This window comes from Ambystoma mexicanum, chromosome 8 (genome assembly GCF_040938575.1).
Source record: "Ambystoma mexicanum isolate Mex_15411 chromosome 8, UKY_AmexF1_1, whole genome shotgun sequence".
NCBI classification, from domain to species: Eukaryota; Metazoa; Chordata; class Amphibia; order Caudata; family Ambystomatidae; genus Ambystoma; species Ambystoma mexicanum.
The window spans coordinates 913,441,246-913,463,568 of record NC_090929.1 but is presented as its reverse complement, the minus strand read 5'-3'; the positions used below and the strand labels follow the sequence as shown (position 1 = coordinate 913,463,568).

General features: G+C 45.4%; 1 protein-coding gene across 2 annotated transcripts in view; it reads left to right on the top strand.

Moving 5' to 3' along the window:
- CDHR1 (cadherin related family member 1) overlaps nt 1-22,323 on the top strand; it is a 712,137-nt gene that overhangs the window by 407,975 nt on the left and 281,839 nt on the right. For both annotated transcript variants that reach the window (XM_069610819.1, XM_069610820.1), the window contains exon 11: nt 20,365-20,568. In XM_069610819.1, the coding sequence (XP_069466920.1) occupies nt 20,365-20,568 (204 nt within the window). The remainder of the gene's footprint in view (nt 1-20,364; nt 20,569-22,323) is intronic.

Below are 22,323 nucleotides of genomic sequence, written 5' to 3'. Positions count from 1 at the left end.
AACATTTTCAACTTGATGACTGAACCATCAATCCGCCAAAACTAATAAGGAAATCAATTGAAGTTTTAATTACATTTGCGGGCAGTAACAATGTACTTCTTCTCAATGGGGATATTTGAAAAGTTCTGTTTTCTGGAAGGCCAAGATAATAATTTGCAGCCTGTCTGACCTTCACCGCTTCCATATCTGGAGGTGACCTTGACTTGTGTACAATAAACTTATCAGTGTACCAAACTAGAACATTGGAAGAACAATGGAAAATCAATTTCGACAGACTAGTGCTCATTTCATCACTCATTTCATCACAAATACTATTCAGAAGGCCTGCTGCTGAATCTCATTTTGGCATGCACAATACACGCCCTCCTTGCAACGCTTGGATAGAGGAAGGTTTCAATTGCCACGCAAGACGCCCTCCCTTAGAACATGTTGACTTCCAAGTTTTAGCAGAACAATGCTCCCCCTAAAGGTTATATCGCACAGGCTTTTTTGCAATTGCATCTCTTAAATTAGTTACATTAGATTTGCTTTTCCCTTTTCAACTGTAATTCTTCTTTTATATGGACACTAACCCAGGCTGTAGAACCTTCAGAGCATGCAACGTCTGGATTGTTCATGCCCATTTGCTGCCGTGCTGGTGGTGGTGCTGGTGCATACCAGAAAACCAATTTAATGACCTAAAATAGCTTAGCAAAACATACTGCAGTGGACAGCCCAAAATGATGTAAATGGCAGGGCTTTAAGTGGGCCACAGCTCGCTGGGGCTGAGCCCCAACAGTCTCCAAAAACTACTTGTGAACTAGGACCCCATCTCTTCAGATATTTTCTTAAATGTATTTTGTGCCAGTCTGCCGTTGCCCCAAATGGATAAAATGTGAAGTGTATTTCCCACTGGAACTCGGCTGCTGGGTGGACATGCAGAGTCCTTGAGATAGCTGCGAGAGCACAGAGTATGTTAGGAACCCCAAGAGCTTGACACAGAGAGAAGCCAGAGGCCACACAGATAACACTTCCCAAGGTCTGCAGATACCACCCTGTAGTGTATTTTATAGAATTGTGTCTAGTGGTTTCCCCTGCAATTGTGCGATCTCATTGTCACCTGGCAAAAAATCATGGACAAAATGCTGTGGTTTGACCCGGTAAAGGTGTACCCCATTATACCATTTAAGGGGAGCGGGGGTTCCGGGGGTGTCCTCTGCTCCCCTTATATGGTATAATGGTCTGGAGGTTGCACGGGGGTGTCTCCTGCATCCATTACATAGACTGCGGCAGCAAAACCACAGCCTTTTTGCCACATTTTTTGTGTAAACAGCAATTTTTGCTGCAATGTTAACATATGGAACCAAATATACTATATTCAAGTTCAAAACTAGACATACTGACAATTCTAATTAACCTGGGTTTCTCTATGAACATTACTAACATTTTAGCTAATGCAAATTTGGTTCAGGCATTTGATTTTCTCCGGCATCGAGACACCTTTGGTGCTGTAGAAATTGATATCACGTATATAGAAGTTTATCTAAGCACCAACCCCTATTCAAGTGGATGCTAGTGAATGTTTTAGCTATATATATATGCCACTTGAGATGTAGGCCAGGACTGGCCAACATAAGGTTATTTGTTAGGCCATTTACATGCAAAAGGCAAGTTGTTTGCATTGGCGTATGTATGTTTGCATAAAAAAATACCAGGATTTGTTCTTTCACTTATCGATATGTGTGTGTAAATGACTTTCCTGGCACATGAATGGATCCCTTTCTATCCAGAAACATGCACAGTTTTAAAATGGCTCTTTACATTTTGGGTATGCAGACATACTATTTTCCTGTAAGAGATATTTAGTTTAAAATATCTTCCCTACCACACTTGACTTTGCAGGAGAATACAGAGGATTTGCACTCTGCACAGTTCTTAATGAATAGAGTTAATTCTTTCAACATGCATTTTGTCGCACAAACATCCAGACTATACTATGCTCTCTACTGGTGGCATTAGCTGCATGATATCATCCCAGGCGATAGTACTTGCAATTGCGCTATGACCTACTGTGACTCAAGACCAGTTTCAACCACTAATTATATTTGCAAATAATATTTAACTTTACACACGCAATCCCACTTTAAAGTGGCAGCTAAAATGTATTACATTTTTAATTTGTTTTCAACACAGAGTCAAGTAGTCTCTTAAAGGACATTTTCGGACTTGCTTTTAATATATATTTATATGAGGGAACAACAGCCATGAATTTATCAACACCTGTATTCCTGTTTTTAAAGTGCACCCCTTTGCATTCCCTGTCCTTTTTTCTACCCTGTTTTCCCCAGGTTTCAAATTGGACAATGTGTGGATTGCGGTTGATTTATCTTTTTAGATGTAACTTCTGGTTTTGGGAAAATGAGCTCGGGACCCGGTCTGGGACACATCATCCAGTTAACAAACCCTCAATTCAGGGGGACTTCTTGGAATCCGTCACCAGGATTCTGCTGGTCATCCCTCTATAGGCTGCTGTTGCTTCCTTCTCTAGTCTGGTTTCAAGGACTGGTCATCCATTTGGTCCTCTGTCAGTTCCCTTGTTCAGCAATCTCCAGTTTGTTCCCTCATGTCCCCCTCATGTCCCTTCCTAGCCCAATATTCCATAATTCACCTTTCCATCCTATGGGCAACCAATTATATTTACCTCTAATCCCACCCCTGGTTTTGTCTCAGAGGAGTGGTTTATTTTCCACATGACCAAAATGCTTAAGATTTCTGAAGAGAAATACATTTTGTTTTTCTGTTCTAATTTTGGACTCATCCATGCTACCTTGATAAAATGTATATTTTTAGTTTCTGCACATTGAAGCAAACATTTTCATAGTCTATATGATGTCATTTTTGATGATTTTACACAAGTCCCCAATTTTTCTGCCATTTCCAAAATGACAACAGATCATTCCGTTCCATGATTCTGATAGCTTACTTTTACCTACAACATATCAAATGCTCAGATCAATTGGAGCTTGCATGGCAATGCAAGGCATAATTTAATTTATACACATTTTAAGTGAGATTTTTGATCTTGCTTCCCACCCCCGCTTGGGAGAGGAGACCACCGCCACCTACCCAGGTAAATGAAGGCTGTTCTGGCCTACAGCCATAACCCCAGGCCCACCCCCTTCCACTGCAACCCACAACCCCTCCATTTTAATTAACAAATGAAGCCCAAGCCCACAGTCCCTCCATTTTAATAAAGAAATGAAGACCCAAAGGCCACGCTCTTCCACTGTGATCCAAGCCCCTCCATTTAATTTAAAAAACAAAGCCCCAAGCCAAATCCAGCAACCCCTACCGTTACATTTCAATTAAAAAAACAAAACCCCAAGCACACCTCCTTCCACTGTGACCCCAGCCCCTTCATTGTAACAAAAAACAATGTGCCATGTCCTCTCCTTCCACTGCGACTCTAGCCCCTCCATTTTAATTAAAAAAATAAATTAAGCCCTAAGCCCACCCCTTCCATTGAGACCCCAGCACCTCCATTTTAATTTTAAAAAGTAACAAAGCCCCAAGCCCACCATCTTGACTCTCCTCCAGCCTACCCTCCCCAGGCCCTAATTGGTGCTGCTTCCCATCGCTGCTTGGGACAGGAGCTCACTGCATCCCACCCAGGTATGTGAATGCCGTTCTGGCCAGCAACCATAACCCCAATGCCAAACCCTGTTCCACTGCGACCACAGCGCCTCCATTCTAATTAATAAACTGAAGCCCCAAGCACACACTCCTTCCACTATCACCCCAGCCCCTCCATTTAATTTTAAAAAATGATGCCTCAAACCCACCCCCTTTCCACTGACCCCAGACCCTCCATTTTAATTTAAAAAACAAAGCCCCAGCCCCTCCCCCTCAACCCTCCCTCAGCCTGTCTTTCCAAGGCCCTGATTGGTGCTACTGGGGGTCTTGCAGGACCCTCCCAGGGCAGTGTTGCCTATTTGCCAGTACCCAGACTTGTACTGCAGCCTCCCCACAGACCCAGAGGACCACAGACAAAAGGAAGGGCTGTTGCAACATAATCACAAAATCTTGAATTCATCATTTGTTCTTCACTTGGAAATCTAAGGTTTGAATCCTGCTGTTGGGAATTCTTGCTACCTCAAATCTTGCAGTTTCAAATCTTACCGCGTTTATTGTTGCTACTGTGAGGTTTTACCACAATTGAGTTTTACTACTGTGAGGTTTTACCACATTAAGATTTTGCTAAGGTGGGATTTCACCATATTTGAATTTTGCTACTGCTGGGGTTTGGATTGCACCTGAATTTTGCTACTGTGGGGTTTCAACATGACATAATTTTAGCTACTGGGTTTTTTTCATCACAACTACATTCTGCTACTGAGTGGTTTCCACACATTTGAATCTTACTACTGTGAGTTTTCACCACATTTGAATATTGCTAATGAAAGGTTTCAACGCATTTGCTTTTGAATTCAGCCGCACTATAATTGCAACCTACTGCTTTTGACGAATCCTCACCAAACTTTGAAAAAAAAAGTTTATGGCCCACTCTGAATTTTCTTGCAAAGTTTGGTGAGGATTCGTCCAGGGGGGGCAAAGTTATAGGGGGGTCCCAAAACTTTTTTTTTTCCCCATAGACTGAATGGGAAACATTTTTTGCTCGCGCCAACAGCCTAAACCGCTGGATGGATTTTCACCAAATTTGGACCAGGAGCAGCGGCTTGGTCCCGAAAGCGTGCTTTTGCAAATTTGGTGAAAATCCGTCCAGTAGTTTTTTTTTAAATGACCAAAAAGTAGGTCATAAAAAATTAGTGATATCTGTGTTCGCTTCGCGGACACACTTCCCTGTTCGCTCTGCAGACAGGACGGTGATTGGGCAAGCAGCTTGCGTGATGTCCGCAGACATCTGACGTGCTTTTCTATTGGCTGCCGTGAAGAGTGCAGTGCGTCTATTTTCAGAGACGCCCGCCATCTTTGTTTATCGGAGCGGGATCTGCTGCCTGCACAGTGTAGATGTGGGCTGCGTCGGCTCTGCATCGGCCACGAAAAGGCGGCGAGGCACAGGCCCTCGTGTCTCTCTCTTGTTCCCCCCACCACCCGCTCATGGCCCGTGTCTCCCATGTTCCCCCCCACCTCGCTGATTCTCCGTGTGATCCTCCCACCCCCCGCTCATGCTCCGTTTCTCTTTCCTGTTCCCCCTGCTCATGTCCCGTATCTCCCTCCTTCCCCCCCACCCCCACTCATGCCCCGTGTCTCCCTACTGTTCTCCCCACCCCCCCGCTCATGCCCCGTGTGCCTCTCCCCTTCCCCCCCACCCCCGCTCATGCCCTGTGTCTCTCTCCCCTTCCCCCCATTCCCCGCTCATGCCCCGTGTGTCTCCCTCCTTTCCCCCACCCCCCACTCATGCCCCGTGTGTCTCACCCCTTCCCCCCACCCCCGCTCATGGCCCATGTGTATCTCCCCTTCCCCCCACCCCCGCTCATACCCTGTGTCTCCCTACTGTTCCCACCACCCCCCACTCATGCCCCATGTGTCTCTCTCCTTCCCCCCACCCCCCGCGTGTCTCTCCCCTTCCCCCCACCCCCTGCTCATGCCCTGTGTCTCTCTACCCTTCCCCCCCACCCCCCCGCTCATGCCCCGTGTGTCTCTCCCCTCCCCCCCACCCCCCGCTCATGCCCTGTGTCTCCCTACTGTTCCCCCATTCCCCGCTCATGCCCCGTGTGTCTCCCTCCTTTCCCCCACCCCCCACTCATGCCCCGTGTGTCTCACCCCTTCCCCCCCACCCCTGCTCATGCCCCATGTGTATCTCCCCTTCCCCCCACCCCCGCTCATACCCTGTGTCTCCCTACTGTTCCCACCACCCCCCGCTCATGCCCCATGTGTCTCTCTCCTTCCCCCCCACCCCCAGCGTGTCTCTCCCCTTCCCCCCACCCCCTGCTCATGCCCTGTGTCTCTCTACCCTTAACCCCTACCATCCCGCTCACGCCCCGTGTGTCTCTCCCCTTCCCCCCCCCGCTCATGCCCCGTGTCTCCCTACTGTTCCCCCATTCCCCGCTCATGCCCCGTGTGTCTCTCCCCTTCCCCCCACCCCCTGTTCATGCCCCGTGTGTCTCACCCCTTCACCCCCACACCCCGCTCATGCCCCCTGTCTCTCCCCTTCCCCCCCACCCCCGCTCATGCCCCGTGTGTCTCTCCCGTTCCCCCATCCCCCGCTCATGCCTCGTGTGTCTCACCCCTTTCCCCCCACCCCCCGCTCATTCCCCGTGTGTCTCCCCTTCCCCCCCACACCCCGCTCATGCCCCATGTCTCTCTTCCCTTCCCCCCACCCCCCGCTCATGCCCTGTGTGTCTCTCCCCTTCCCCCCACCCCCCGCTCATGCCCCGTGTCTCCCTACTGTTCCCCCCCACCCCCCGCTCATGCCCCGTGTGTCTCTCCCCTTCCCCCCACCCCGCACTCACGCCCTGTGTGTCTCACCCCTTCCCCCCACCCCCCGCTCATGCCCCGTGTGTCTCTCCCCTTCCCCCCACCCCCCGCTCATGCCCCGTGTCTCCCTACTGTTCCCCCAGCCCCCGCTCATGCCCCGTTTCTCTCTCCCCTTCTCCCCAAGACCCCCCGCACATGCCCTGTATGTCTCTCTCCTACCTCCCCACCCCCCGCTCATGCCCCGTGTCTCCCTACTGTTCCCCCACCCCCCTGCTCATGCCCCGTGTCTCCCTACTGTTCCCCCCACCCCCCTGCTCATGCCCCGTGTCTCTCTCCCCTTCCCCCCACCCCCCGCTCATGCCCTCTGTCTCCCTACTGTTCCCCTCACCCCCCTGCTCATGCCCCGTGTCTCTCTCCCCTCCCCCCCCAACCCCGCTCATGCCCCGTGTCTCTCTCCCCTTCCCCCACCCCCCGCTCATGCCCCGTGTCTCTCTCCCCTTCCCCCCACCCCCGCTCATGCCCCGTGTGTCTCTCCCCTTCCCCCCACACCCGCTCATGCCCCGTGTCTCCCTCCTTTCCCCCCACCCCCCACCCTCCGCTCATGCCCTGTGTGTCTCTCCCCTTCCCCCCACCCCCCGCTCATGCCCCTTGTGTCTCTCCACTTCCCCCCGCCCATTTCCCGTGTCTCCCTACTGTTCCCCCCACCCCCCGCTCATGCCTCGTGTCTCTCTCCCCTCCCCCTCCACCCCCGCTCATGCCCCGTGTCTCTCTCCTTTCCCCCACCCCCTGCTCATGCCTCGTGTGTGCGTCCTGTTCTCCTACCCCCGCTCATGCCCCATGTGCCCTGTTCCCTCCACCCCTGCTCATGCCCCGTGTCTCCCTCGTGTTCCCCCACCCCCGCTCATGCTCCGTGTCTCCCTTGTGTACCCCCTCGCCCCCCGCTCATGCCCCGTGTGTCTCCTGTTGCCCCCACCCCCCGCTCATGCCCTGTGTCTCCCTCGTGGTCCCCCCACCCCCTGCTCATGCCCCGTGTCTCCCTCTTGTACCCCCTCACCCCCCGCTCATGCCCCGTGTGTCTCCTGTTGCCCCCACCCCCCGCTCATGCCCCGTGTCTCCCTCGTGTTCCCCCACCCCTCACTCATGCCCTGTGTCTCCCTCGTGTTCCCCCACCCCTCACTCATGCCCTGTGTCTCCATCGTGTACTCCCTCACCCCCGCTCATGCCCCGTGTGTCTCCTGTTGCCCCCACCCCGCTCATGCCCTGTGTCTCCCTCGTGTTCCCCCCACCCCCCGCTCATGCCCCGTGTTTCCCTCGTGTTACCCCCCACCCCCCCGCTCATGCCCCGTGTCTCCCTCGTGTTCCCCCCACCCCCACTCATGCCCCTTGTCTCTCTTCTTTCCCCCCCACCCCCGCTCATACAACGTGTGTGCCCTATTCCCTCACCCCCTGCTCATGCCCCGTGTGTGCCCTGTTCCCCCCACCCCCCACTCCTGCCCCGTGTGTGCCCTGTTCCCCCAGCCCCCGCTCATGCCCCGTGTGTGCCCTGTTCCCCCACCCCCCGCTCATGCCCCGTGTGCCCTGTTTCCCCCACCCCCCCTGATGCCCCGTGTCTCTGCTGTTCCCTCCCACCTCCCGCTCATGCCCTGTGTCTCCCTTGTGTTCCTCCCTACCCCCCGCTCATGCCCTGTGTCTCCCTCGTGTTCCTCCCCACCCCCCGCTCATGCCCCGTGTCTCCCTTGTGTTCCTCCCCACCCCCCACTCATGCCCCGTGTCTCCCTCGTGTACCCCCTCACCCCCCGCTCATGCCCCGTGTGTCTCCTGTTGCCCCCACCCCCTGCTCATGCCCCATGTCTCCCTCGTGTTCCCCCCACCCCCCACTCATGCCCTGTGTCTCCATCATGTACCCCCTCACCCCCCGCTCATGCCCCGTGTGTCTCCTGTTCCCCCACCCCCCGCTTATGCCCCGTGTGCGCCCTGTTCCCCCCATGCCCGCTCATGCCCCATGTGCCCTGTTCGACCCAACCCCACTCATGCCCCGTGTCTCCCTCGTGTTCCCCCCCAACCCCCGCTCATGCCCCATGTCTCCCTTGTGTCCCCCCTCACCCCCCGCTCATGCCCCGTGTGTCTCCTGTTGCACCCACCCCCCATTCATACACCATGTTTCCGTCGTGTTCCCCCCACTCATGCCCTGTGTCTCCATCGTGTACTCCCTCATCCCCCGCTTGTCTCCTGTTGCCCCCTTCCCCCGCTCATGCCCTGTGTCTCCCTCGTTTTTCCCCCACCCCCCGCTCATGCCCCGTGTTTCCCTCGTGTTACCCCCCAAGCACCCGCTCATGCCCTGTGTCTCCCTCGTGTTCCCCCCCACCCCCGCTCATGCCCCTTGTCTCTCTCCTTTCCCCCCACCCCTGCTCATGCCCCATGTGTGCCCTATTCCCCCACTCCCTGCTCATGCCCCGTGTGTGCCCTGTTCCCCCCACCCCCCACTCATGCCCCATGTGTGCCCTGTTCACCCCACCCCCCGCTCATGCCCTGTGTGTGCCCTGTTCCCCCCACTCCCACTCATGCCCCGTGTGTGCCCTGTTTCCCGCAACCCCCGCTCATGCCCCGTGTCTCCCCTGTTCCCCCCCACCTCCCACTCATGGCCCGTGTCTCCCCACCCCCCGCTCATGCCCCGTGTCTCCCTCGTGTTCCTCCCCACCCCCCACTCATGCCACGTGTCTCCCTCATGTTCCTTCCCACCTCTGCTCATACCCCGTGCCTCCCTCGTGTTCCCCCCACCCCCGCTCATGCCCCGTGTCTCCCCTTTCCCCCCACCCGCTGCTCATGCCCCGTGTCTCTCTCGTGTTCCCCCACCCCCGCTCATGCCCTGTGTTTCCTTCCTTTCCCCCCCACCCCCTGCTCATGCCCCATTTGTGCCCTGTTCCCTCTCACCCCCCACTCATGCCCATGTGTATCCTCTGCTCCCCCATCACCCCCCGCTCATGCCCTGGTGTGTTCTCTTTATACACCCCGCCTTCCCTTTCCATGGTGGCCATCTTTTTTTTGTTTTATACCACCCGGGGTTCCCACTTTGAGGACCAAAGATGCTAGTGGTCTTCATCTATTGAAAAGGATGTTATGGTGACGTTGCACTAATAAAAACCTATAAAATTCAGTAAAAAAAAATGGGTTACAGGGACGTTATGGTTAAGTTGCATTAATAAAAACCTATGAAATTCAATGAAAAAACTTTGTTAAAGGGACGTTATGGTTAAGTTGCGCTACTAAAAACCTATGAAATTCAGTGCAAAAACTTTGTTAAAGGGATGTTATGGTTAAGTTGCGCTACTAAAAACCTAAGAGTGAGCCAGACATGTGATGTCATCAGTGATGTCATCAATGACATTTGTGATGTCATCTTTGATGTCCTGGGTGTTAGTCTTAGCAGTGCACAGTGGTGGCGTGATTTATGGTTGCTTAGCTTACCATAACTGGTGAATTTCAAGGGTGGTTCGGTTTTACTTGGAACCATAACGTCCCTTAGACAAAGTCTTTTCACTGAATTTCATAGGTTTTTAGTAGCGCAACCTAACCATAATGTCCCTTTAACAAAGTTTTTTCACTGAATATATATATATATATATGCATATATATATATATATATATATATATATATATATATATATATATATATATATATATATATATATATATATATGTATAGAATCTGGATGTTCCACATCGCATTTTAGCAAACTGGGATCTCATGAGCAGAAAGGCTCAAAGTGTGGCACAGTAGAATAAGAATGACTGACGATGAAGGAAAAATCGAGAAGGCTTGTCTGCCCCATTGTCAAAGGGTTGAGGCAGCCAAGAATCTAGTTATCTATCATGAAAAGATACAATGAACGTGAAAGCCGAGATGAGCTCCTGTTAAAGTGCTACAGAAAGATGAGTGCCAAGTTTTATTCACTTTAATAGTATTAAATGCGAAGAAGGAGCTTGAAACACTGTCTCCTGTCACATGGTCTAGATGGAAATAGACTTTGGGCAAACTACGCCGAGTCTTGAAGATAAGGGTATGCTCACACTCCCTTGTATTACCAGGAGCAGTGATACTTGCAAGGCCAAGTTCAAAGACTATTCGGATGGCAGACAGCTTGAGTGATGATGGCTGATGGGCTAATTGGGTGTGGCAGCATGGTCAAGCCCACCCACCAAGCACCTGGGGTACCAGCGTGCGGGCTGCTAGCGAGTGGAATATTCCAGAAGGGTACAAGCGTGCCAACCAATAGCAGAGGGCCACGTATCAAAGAGCCCTATAGTTTGAGACCCAATGAAACATTGTGTCATTTATGATACTGACGATGGCTTGCACTAAGGGTGGGCTTAGTTGTCCACCTGCCTGTAGAGACCCAATCCCAATTCCATTCCCCATAGAAAGTATACCTAGATCTTCCCCATAGACCAACCACAATCCCACTTAGCTGTTCTTACTTTGCCATGTAGTATGACGTCAGTGATGATACGTTTTTACTATATAATCATGTTTTTTATGTAAAATGCTGAGAGATATGCTGTGAGGTGTCCGTTGATGTCCGTCGTACACCCTGTTTTAGATCATTGTTAATAAAACAGTTTGCCAACTTTCTGAATCGGTATTATCATTGATGTTTGAATATTTTCTGCACCCCCATCCATCCTATCGAGTGCTACCTCGATTAAAACGTGCCTAAGGGTTCACCAGAATGGTACAGATATAGTAAATGCCACTCTTGAATATTACCACACTAGAGCTATACTGATTTGATATCCGCTGCTTTAGAATGTATCTAAACTAGAATTGTACTGATTTAGTAAACACTGCTTTTGAATTTAGCCACACTGGACCTGTACTGATTTGTCATCCACTCCTTTTGAATGTAGCCACACTAGAATTTGTACTGATTTAGTTAATGCTGTTTTTGAATTTACTCACACTAGAACCATACTTATTTTGCATGTGCTCCTCTTGAATTTAGCCACACTGGAATTGTACTGAGTTAGCCTCACTGCTTTTGAACATAGTCAAACCCGAACTGTACACAGCTGGTCCCCGCTGCTTTTGAATTTAGCCATACTAGAATTTGTACTGATTTAGTTAATGCTGCTTTTGAATTTACCCACACTAGAGCCATACTGATTTTGCATGTGCTCCTCTTGAATTTAGCCACACTGGAATTGTACTGATGTATCTGTTTAGATTTAGTTTAGACATGCCACTCTGCAAACAATATACCAGGACCAAAGCAAACAAGGGAAAATACAGAATTAAGGACTGAAAATAAAACCTATCCCAGAGATCACCTGAAACTAACTAACCATCCCCTTTCTCCTCTCCATACCCTAACACCTCTCACGTACTGCACATGCACAGAGGGCTAGTGGAACAACCTAACAACAAACTGGCAAACATCACACCCCTCTCTAATCATACAACAAACCCAATACCTGCAAACAACAAACAATGTAGACAATGGACACCATCCTGATGGAAACAATGAGCCCAGTGAATAGAAAGCACACCCAGAAAGATCACACACACAGATGCCCATTCCTCCTGGTTCTGCACGCATCAACAGATGAGGACAAATTCTATCCTACCCCTCTCTCCCTCACTAACCAACCCTACCACCTTTTGTTACCGAGCCACGTGAGTACCTAGAGACCATGCAAATGGCAGCGGTGCACAGTATAAATCATCATAACATAACATGCATTGAATTTATTTGGTGTATTATTGAAGCAGTTCCTCACAAAAGGGCATCTATGACACATAGCCTAATATTTCCTCACCATGCTATCCTATCCAAACCAATTGTGTTCTTTAGCTGTGCATACTTTCAATGACCTTTAAACTTGACAAATCCATGCATCTGTCTGGAGTCCTGCATCTAAATGTCAATGAATCCTGATGTTGACCCCCCCCCATTGCTAATAGATTAAGTTTATGAGTTATTGTGAAATAGACTCTTTGAAGTTTCATGAAGGAATGCCTGGCGAAAAATGTATAGTGCTTGAATACTCTGAAAGCCTGCATTGAATACAATGGAGGAGCATCTCAGGGTGATCTGAAAAGCCATCTGAATGGACCATAACCTGTAATTATTTTCTATCCATTTCCCACTACACTGGATACCCTTGTTCTCTTCAGTATGTCTACAAGTGGGAATAGAACTTAAAATGCAATTTGATTCTGTCCTTTCATTCCATATCCCTTGGGTTTCATTTCTTCATGTATAAATGCACACCTGTTGCTTCAATGTGCATCACACAGCAAAACAAATTCAATAGTATTTCCATTCATATTCTTGAGTTTCAAACAATATAATTTAAATTAATTACGGAAATGGCAGAATAAAGGAACATATTACATATTCTCCTATTGACTGAAATTATTTTGCTGTAATGGCATCATCATTGCATATGCTATTCACATTGGAAAGCCATATGAAGAAATCCAATGATAAGCTTTTAAATAAATGGCTTGTGGTATTAACTGCAAAATAACTAATTTAATTCTGAGCCTGCATTTCAGATGTTGCATGGTTCATTCTTGGAAATCAAAAGGCAATCATTTTCAAAAATTACATTTTTCTTTGCTGAAAGTTGCATCCCAAATGAATAATATGTTCTGCTTGATATTTTAGGCTCAAGTTTGTACACACGACAGGGATATTTTTTGCCAAGAAGGCTTGTGTTCTACACAACACATATTCAAGATAGGCATTATTACAAATACATTTCTGATTCACTTTCTATGGGTTATACAATGGCTGAAAGAAAATGTGTCACTATAAATTGGTATTATGAAGTCTAACTTTGAAATAAATTACTTCAAAAGTCATTTTCCAATATTTAGGTGTGTGCCGCAATCTGACAGGTGAACCTTTTTTAACGTGACAGCAAGCAAGAGACAGACATCCCCAATAAGATGCAAAGTTGGTGCATTTTATATCTCTTGCCAATAAGGCCTTTCTCATTTTATTCATTTTAGGCCTCATCTATATCAAATACCTGACAATCCCGAGATAATATGAATAACTTGTCCTTAAGAAAGCTGTGTTACCTGATCTGTTGGTAACCATACCCACGGAAGATGGCCTGAAAGTTGTCTTTTTGCCTCCTTATCCAACATAAACACTGATGTTGGATAAAAGTGGTCCCACTGAATTCTACATTTTTGACTGTGAGCAGATGGCAGTATTGATCTAGAGAAAAGGATGCCCTTGAATGTTTAATGACTAGAACCAGCAAGGGTAAACAGATTGCCTCCAAGTTGGTGCGTTGTTTTTTTTAAAAAAAATTTTAAATGTTTTGTTTGATTTGTCAAACCTTTCATTTTTCCATTTTTTGAGTCTTCATACAAAAAGGTTTTTAAACTGTGTTTCAATTCGGCTTTTCTTTTACAATTCTTTATCGATCTCAATCCAGAAGTTGATCACTGTGATGATCAGCCACTGATGGTCTCCTTGGAGCAGTGTTGCCCATCTCTCCTCTGCTTTCATTTGTTGCTCTGAGATTTTGAAAAAATCTCTAAATAGATCTCGTTTATTTTTTAGTTCTGGGCACACCATGATTAGATGGAATAAAGTTTCTTTCCCCATTGGATCTTTACAGTATGGACAGACAGGAGAAATATTTTTGGCTCGGTCTGTTAAAGCCAAGTATTCGCGTGTGGGTAAGATGTTCAGCCGAGAGCGCAAGAAGAATTGGACGAGATAAGAAGGTAACTGGTTGAGTGCTCTTGCTTCCATGTAGCTGGTTAAATGGCGATTATAAGTTGTTTGTTCTTCGATCGTTCTTATCCAATCATTCTTCTGAATTTTTTGTTTTGCATATTGAGGTCTATTTCTTAACATTTCCTCTGTGATTTCTTCTTCTTGTGTTTTTTGCTTAATTTCACTTGTCCACTTTATTAGAGCTGCAACTTGGAATGCTTGTTTTTTTTCTTTAAGAATTTCCAATGATGGTATATTTTCCTCTGAAATGATTTTTCTGTGGAGGTCCATTTGTTTCCATAGCACTATGGACTGAATAGATTGCAAGGCAAGTTCATATCTGATTCTGGCTATCGGAAATGATTTTGGCAAGGCAAGGGTTTTTCTCCAGAAAATAGCTTCATATTTGGACCATTTCAATAGATGTTGGTTTATGAGGGATTCACTCGCATAAGTCAAGATTGGTATGACCTTTTGTTTATATAGTAGAGTTGTAGCTTTTGCAGAGTAAGTGCCATATTTGAGATGAAAAAACCGGCCTTGCCTTGCTAACGATGCTGCTTTTTCTTCAATGTTTTCTTGCCATTCTTTTTCGTTCGCCGATGGATTGATTAATGCACCTAAGTATTTTATTGTTTTGGTTAGCTTAATCTCTTTGTCTTCCAGATAGAATTTTGGGGTCCATTGCTTTTTGGATTTTTCAGTTATAAGTTTCATTATCTTAGTTTTGTTGATGTTGATTTGTAGATCATTTTCCTTCATGAAATTTTGAGTTTTGTTCAATGTTATCTGCAGACCTTTCACAGTTTTGTCCAAGATGATAATGTCATCAGCATAGATTAGGGTTTGAACATTTTCACTGTTGATCTTAGGAGGATTCGCCATCGGATGGTGAATTTTTTCTTCAAAATTGTAGGTGAAGAGATTATAAAGACAAGCAGCAAAGGGGCATCCCTGTTTAAGCCCATTCCAAGTAAGAATTGATTCTGTTGCCTTTCCGTTGTTTGTAAGTCGAACTCGGATAGACGTATTCGAATACAGCTGTTGTATTGGGTTCAGAATAGTAGATGGACAGCCCCACGCAGCCAATTTGGACAAGAGAAGTTTTCTATTAACTGAATCAAAGGCCATTTTTAGATCTATGAAGATTGCATAGACCTGATGTGCTTTCGTCAACCCTTTGTATTTTAGCATATTCAATAGCAAAAGATTGACGTTGGTACTTATTTTTGTGACAAAGCCAGTTTGCCTTTTTGCTTGTCTTCCGTGCTGTATGGCCCAACAGTTTAATTTTTTTTGTAAATATCCGGCAAATAATTTTCCTAACAGATCCAACAGGGCAATCGGTCTGTAGTTGGCCGGATTTTTCCGATCACCTGCTTTGTAGATTGGTATCAAAACAGCTACAGACCATGTGCGTGGAATCGCTTTAGATTTTTCTATCAGATGTAAGAGATGAAAAAGAATTTGGCCCAGTGTTCTGGATCTGCTTTAAGGTTGCTGTTGGCTAGCCCATTAGGTCCAGGTGCTCCAGATGAATTCAGGCACCTGATAGTGTTGGTAATGTCCTCTAAGTCCCATTTCAAGCTCCAGTCGTCAGTATCATCTTGTGGGTCTGTTATTCAATGGTGTTTAGGTTTCTTGTATAGATTTTCGAAGTGCTTAACCCATGTATGAGATTCAACTTCTTGAATCATTTATTGTTTTTTCGATGAATCATTCATCAAAGACCACAGGTGCCGTGTGTTTTTCTGATTTAATGCTTTCAAAAGTTCTTCTGTGTCGTGTTGCTTTATTGCCATTTTATAAGATTTCATTAAGTTGGAGTATTTTTGTTTTTCCTTTTTTATTTCGGCTTCATAGTCACTTCTGTTTTTCTTTATTTGTCGCAGACGTTTATAGTGTTTCTTTTTTTCTAGATGAATTTCTAAATTAAAATAATGAGTATGCGATTGCTTGCATCTTTTTTGATTTCTTGATGTTGTTTGTTGGTATTTCTCTAATATCCATCCATAATTTAGTTTCACATGATCCTTAAATGGGGCCTCTTCAGATCGGACTGCTATTTCTTGAGTTTGTTGTTCTTTAATTCGGAGTCGGTTCAACGTATTGTTTATTTCAAGTTCGGGTAGAATCAAACATTGATCACTTGATACTTCTGATAACCAGGAAATAAAAATTTGATGGTGATCGCTGTCTAGGTGTGGAGCATTCGTAGTCAAGTTTGTAATTTTCCGAATTCCTTCTGTTATAAAGATGTAATCAATTATTGAATTTGAGTTTTCCCGTGACCAAGTCGACAGCGGGATCCCTTTATCATTCATTGGTTGAGCACTCAAGAAGATGTTACGCAGCCTTGTTTCCTTAATCCATTTTCTAGCTCTCGATGTCATTTCGTTGGTAACTAATTGGTTTCCTTCTTTGTCGAAGAGATGAAAATTGAAGTCTCCTGCTATGATGATTTCATTCCCACTGTTACTGCTGTTCAAATGATCAATTTCTTCACATATGGAATCAATGAATTTATTTTCAGCCATAGCAGTAGGGTTCCAATATATATTGAAAATCGATAGGCAAGTATATTCTACAGTGTTAGGTGCAATGGTGTTATGGATTGATGGCATCTCGATGGAAAGGTATTGGGCCCAAGGGTGAATATTTTTACTTTCTATTATTCGCCACAAAGGGTTGATTTTTGTTAATAACAACATTCCTGATGCGGGTCTTCCCTGTTGTGAGGATATAGCTGGATTCATGAACGTTCTATAGCCATCACATAGTACTTCCTCTTTCAGCCAGGTTTCTTGTAAACAAATGATGTCGGACTGTTCAAGTAAAGACGACTCATTATCAAACAGATGTCTATGACCTCTCGTATTCCAAGAACATAAGGTTGTGGTGGTTTCAGGTACATCTTTTTGTTGTTATAAGTATGTTGTCTTCGCACTCTGGTTCACATTAGCATCGGAGATGTTTCTTGTTGTTTCAGATTGCTTGCACACCACCCGTTAAATTTATCTTGGTTATGGGTCCTAGGATTTGAATCATTCGAATTATTTGCCTCCAAGTTGGTGCGTTGTTCCCTGAATGCTAATTATACTCTACACTTACCACCTGGAAATGCTTTTGACTTAGGCCAAATGAGCCATTTTTACATTGTGCTGGATTCTTAGACATATTCTCTTATGGTTATTTTGCATATCGAACGTGTTCTGGCAAAGAAACCGAGAAATGTCGGTATGCTTTCATTGATTCTGCTTGGGTGGCTCTCAGGACAAGCTAATACATTGCAAGTTTGGTTTTTCTTGTAAGAATTATGAGCTGATCTGAAATGCAGACTAGCATCCTGTAAAACTAAAGGCAAATGATTTGATTTACAAAGCGCTTCCCAAATGGATTGCACCATTGTAAAGCACCTATGCAAATCAGTCCCTATGTGTTCCAGTTTTTTTTTTTTTTTGTGTGGCCTTCAACTACTTAAGCAGGTTTGAAAAGAAAGTCACTTAAATCTGCATGCATGAAACTGTCTTTCCCGTTTCACTTCTGATGAATGTAATAGCTAACTAGGATTTATCAGTGCAAGTATTTTGAAACGGGACATGGTTCTGCATTGTGAATGTCATCTTCACGGCTAGAGGTTGAGAGGAAGGTCAAGACTTTCTACCACAACTCAATCTGCTACATAGACATTTGCAGGTTTGTGTGTTCTGCATTATAACCTTTCACAAACCTTATATACTCTGTTGCTGCAACCTAACGTCTGTACAACCCTGGGTGTTATAAGAATGGCATTAAAGCATGCATCAATCGAATAAATCATGTAGACATCATGTAGACATTGTAAGCAGCCAACGTCACAGTGGCGATGGGAGAATTACTGATATGTTCATTGATTCCAGGGCTTGAGCACCTTTCCTTTGTGTTCTTTAGGCAGAGACCGCAGGGATTATTTGCGGCCAGTAGGTGACAGTAGGATCTCCCTCTTTATGATTGGGGGAGGGGAGTACTGACAAATCAGAGTGAGATCGCAACTTCTGTCAAACTCACTTAGCTGAAGAACACTGCATAAACTCATGAATGCAGTCCACTCCAGCTAAAAGATTGTGAAATCAGGCAGAGCTATCACTCTAGGGGCCTGATTCACAGAGCGTTTTTCAATAGGAGTGTTAATGGCCTCTTACCATTTTGATGGGGAGCCTGTTTGGTTTGTTACAGGCCACAGATAATCAGGTTTAATGGTTTAGAACATTATTTTATTGTGTTACTAATCTATATTTTTTAGACAATGTGCCATATCATGTTAACAGGAGGACAAGTTGAAAAATAATCTGCACTGTTCTTCTTGGTAACAATGTTTTCTAACTTCCTTAAAAAAAATACTAGAGGTCAATAATAGACTGTTGTGAATTAAAGCAATTTTCCTAAACTGAAAATAACAATTGAATACTGCGAATACATTTTCAAAAACTCAGAGAACCCCTAACCTTTCCATTATTTCCCCTGGAAAAAGAGGAATGATTCCTACTGACTTGGTTTTGATACCCGCTCCGGGGGGTGTTACATACGATTAGCCCCAAAAGCTGGTTTAGCATGGAAGTTCGGGATAGACATTTATTTTTTGTGGGACCGATACTGGCATTCACCTGATACCCCACCCTGCAAGATGATGTAAGGTTTGATGGAGGCAGCCTTTGCATAACCCATCTGCAACAGATTTTGGCTACGTTCCGAGTTTAGGCCCCGCCCCTTTGTTAGAAGTGCCCCCTCAATTTCTCATCCCACTTGAAGCACTGGTAGCACATCTCACTGGGTTACCACCTGATGTTGAGGCATCTGCCAACCTTCCATTCATAGGTTTGGTTTGCGGCCAGTCTACTCCTTCTTTCATCATTCTGAAGCTCATTAAAGAAGTGTCATTAAGTTGCAAAGATATTACACCCCCTGCAATTTAGAGCACCTTGAAGCAGCGTGTTAAAATCCTGCTATTACATGGCATAACCTAAACCCTCATCATATCCCACGTATGTATAGCATAAAATATTGCAGCTCTACTGGAAATAACCTCTGTAAATCTTATTTTAGCACAAAGCTAAATGCATTAAATTAATGCATTAATAAACTGAGGGAGTCTGCTTGGAGAGACGAGCACAATTCAGAAAGCGTTTTTTGGTAGTGAAAATGCATTTGCTCTTATGCGCTCACATAAAAAGCACCGATTACATATGCAAAAACTACAGCTGGCCCAAAAAAGGCAAACATTGGTGCAGATGCTCGCATTCCGTGTAAGTAAATAGGGCTGTGTGTGCATATTCTGTGCATTTGCAGATGTGTGACTGTATGGGCTGGTGGGAGGCGACCACCAAATGACCACACTTCTCATATTTAAAAAGGGTGTTGCTGAAGATGTCATGGATGAGCAATTCAAATGTGGGCACACGTCCAGTGTTTGCCCCAGTGCCGGATGAAACCCTGTGGAGGCCGCTAGGCAGTCGAAATGTAAGGGCCCGCCTTGCAAATTATCTCCTAAGACGGTTCGAATTTTCGGCACTGCTTTGTTTTGATCCGTTGTTGCGGGGCCCCTAAAAGGAGTGGGGCCCATAGACTGGTGTCTACTTGGCATAATGGATGATCCGGCACTGGTTTGACCCCACTTGTAGCTGATTAGTGCCATTAAACAGGTTTTCACTGATCCCCTTTGCACGTGCCAGTTCCCCGCAGGGACTCTGTACTAGAAACCTGCTCCTATTGCTCCTACTTTGTGAAATAGGATGCTCTTGAAGTCGCAGTTTGTGTCAGACGCAAACTGCCCACTGATTTCATGGGATTCACCCTGTGCCCGCCATTTCCGTGCAATGGCAAGCCACCCTTTTCTACTGGCTGACACAAAGCATTGTGAAATGCGTCCTAGGTACCTAGTTCCATGCTGATTATTAGAGGAGGCACCAGAAGGAAATGCAAAAATGTTGATCAGCTATTGATTATGAACTTCTAGGTGTGCCTATATGTTTATTAAGAAGTTCTCTATTGATTTATTATGGCATTGGCTGGCAATACAATAGCCATCGCCCCCACAAATGATTACTTGAGCATAAAAGATGCACAAGAACCAACCCGTCAACGTTTACATTAATGTTTATCCAGTTGTACATATGTGTAAAGTAACAATATTCAAAGTGTGTATTTCTCTTCTTTCTTTTTGACATAACAGGTGTTGGAAGTGACTCCGGCAGGCGATGTGGTGGCACATGCTTTTACGATGGTGACCATACGAGTGGTAGACCTCAACAACCACCCGCCAACCTTCTATGGTGAGAACGGGCTCCAGAACCGGTTTGAGCTGACAATGTACGAACACCCTCCAGAGGGGGAGATCCTGCGGGGCCTGAAGATTACCGTCAATGATTCCGATCAGGTTTGCCTCAGAGGTTCCGTTTACTATTGGGCATTTTTCATCTGTATTTTGATTTTGTGGCATTCCTAACATATCACATGCGTGAAGCCGGAGATATGCTCATTTATTTGTTGAGATATAAACCCGACAAGACTTAACTGTTTACAGGAATGACATACTAGAGACCCGCAGCAGTTCCTGGTCACTATGGCTCAATGCATTGCGGTTCTGGATGTACTATGCCTCTGCTTCTCCTTTACCTGCCATCGTTCTACTTCTGGCAATTTGCACATTTATTGTTCAATGCACTCCTCCCCCACCTTGCATTTAACTGATCCAAATGTTTACAAGGCCTGTGAAAGATCACATTTCTTTACCCGTTACCTTTGCCGTGGACCTGTTACCCAGCTGCTGTGTGCACTGTTGGCACTTTACAAAACTACAATAAATCCATACACATTTAGAGATTGCAGAGAAATTAAGTTAAACTTCCAGTAAGTACATCTGTAGTCAATTTCCATTGGAGTTGCATCTTACCTTGGAGGCACTTTTACTAATTTAAACAGCTGATCCCTAACACCTTTCATCTAGAAACTAAATACATATGATGGAAATACTGGTTCCATTAGTAACAGCATTAGCCAAATCCTTCTTCTCTGAAAAGGGCTTCCGATTGGAACACTCCTGAAGAACCAGATACTCCATAACTGCAACCGACTATTGCCCTGTTTTGTCCCCAAGGTCCAATTCTATATGTGGAAATGTTATCTTGTCCTAGCATATCATCCTTAAAACCATTGTATTCGTCCACGCTAACCAGTGTGGTTTTAGGGTTGGTTGGTTGCTTGATCAAGGCTGTTACTGCCTGTCAGTGTGGGGAATTATGTGCTGTGATCTGTAGCACAGGGTCACATTTCTGTCACTGCCCTACATAAAAGCTGAACATTTCCAGTTAATCCTTCCGTTTCCATGATGGTATATCTGGACGAGCATCTGCATACCTAAACCAAAGACTTGCATTGACAGCAAAAGGTCCTTAAGCTCGCCATTGCTGAAGGTACACACATCTGTGTAAATACAGTTATGCATACACATTTTAAAATGTATGTTTCAAAGGGTCAAACATTCAAAGGCAGCATGGCAAGCAATTGATAAGTTCAAAACAGAATTTACAGGTTGAATTAACATTTTGGTAGACTGATTCATAAAATTTCATAACAAAAATTCCGGAAATCATTCAATTAGGCTGGATATTGAAAATCATTTTTGCTAAAAACTTTGGGATTGAATGTTGTTCATGGCAATAGAAAAGTGCAGTAATTCAAATGACATGCTAGGCAGAATCCCCAGCTTTAGACTTTATAAAATGAAAGAAATAAAATGGAGGAAGAAAGCCTGTGTGCCTATTAACCAAGACTCATTGAATGGAAAGAACGACTATAGGAGACGTTCAAGTGAAAACATTGTCCACAACCAAGGTCCCCCAACTGAAAACGATATTTTAAAGACACAGCAAACTGCTAAAAAGTTTAAATAACTTTAGTGCGATTAACTCAACTAAATATGAAGAAAGCAAAAATAACCACACTTCAAAATGTATTGAAAAAAAATGCAAATTGCATTTCAAAGAAAAACACTTCTGGTTAGGAACAGTATGGGTTGTAAAGTATATGTTGATCTTGATAATGATATTGATATTTTATTTCTATCGTGTTCGTAAACACGTGTTTCAGAGCGTGACAAGGCAAGGGAGGGGAACAGGGGAGAACAAAATAG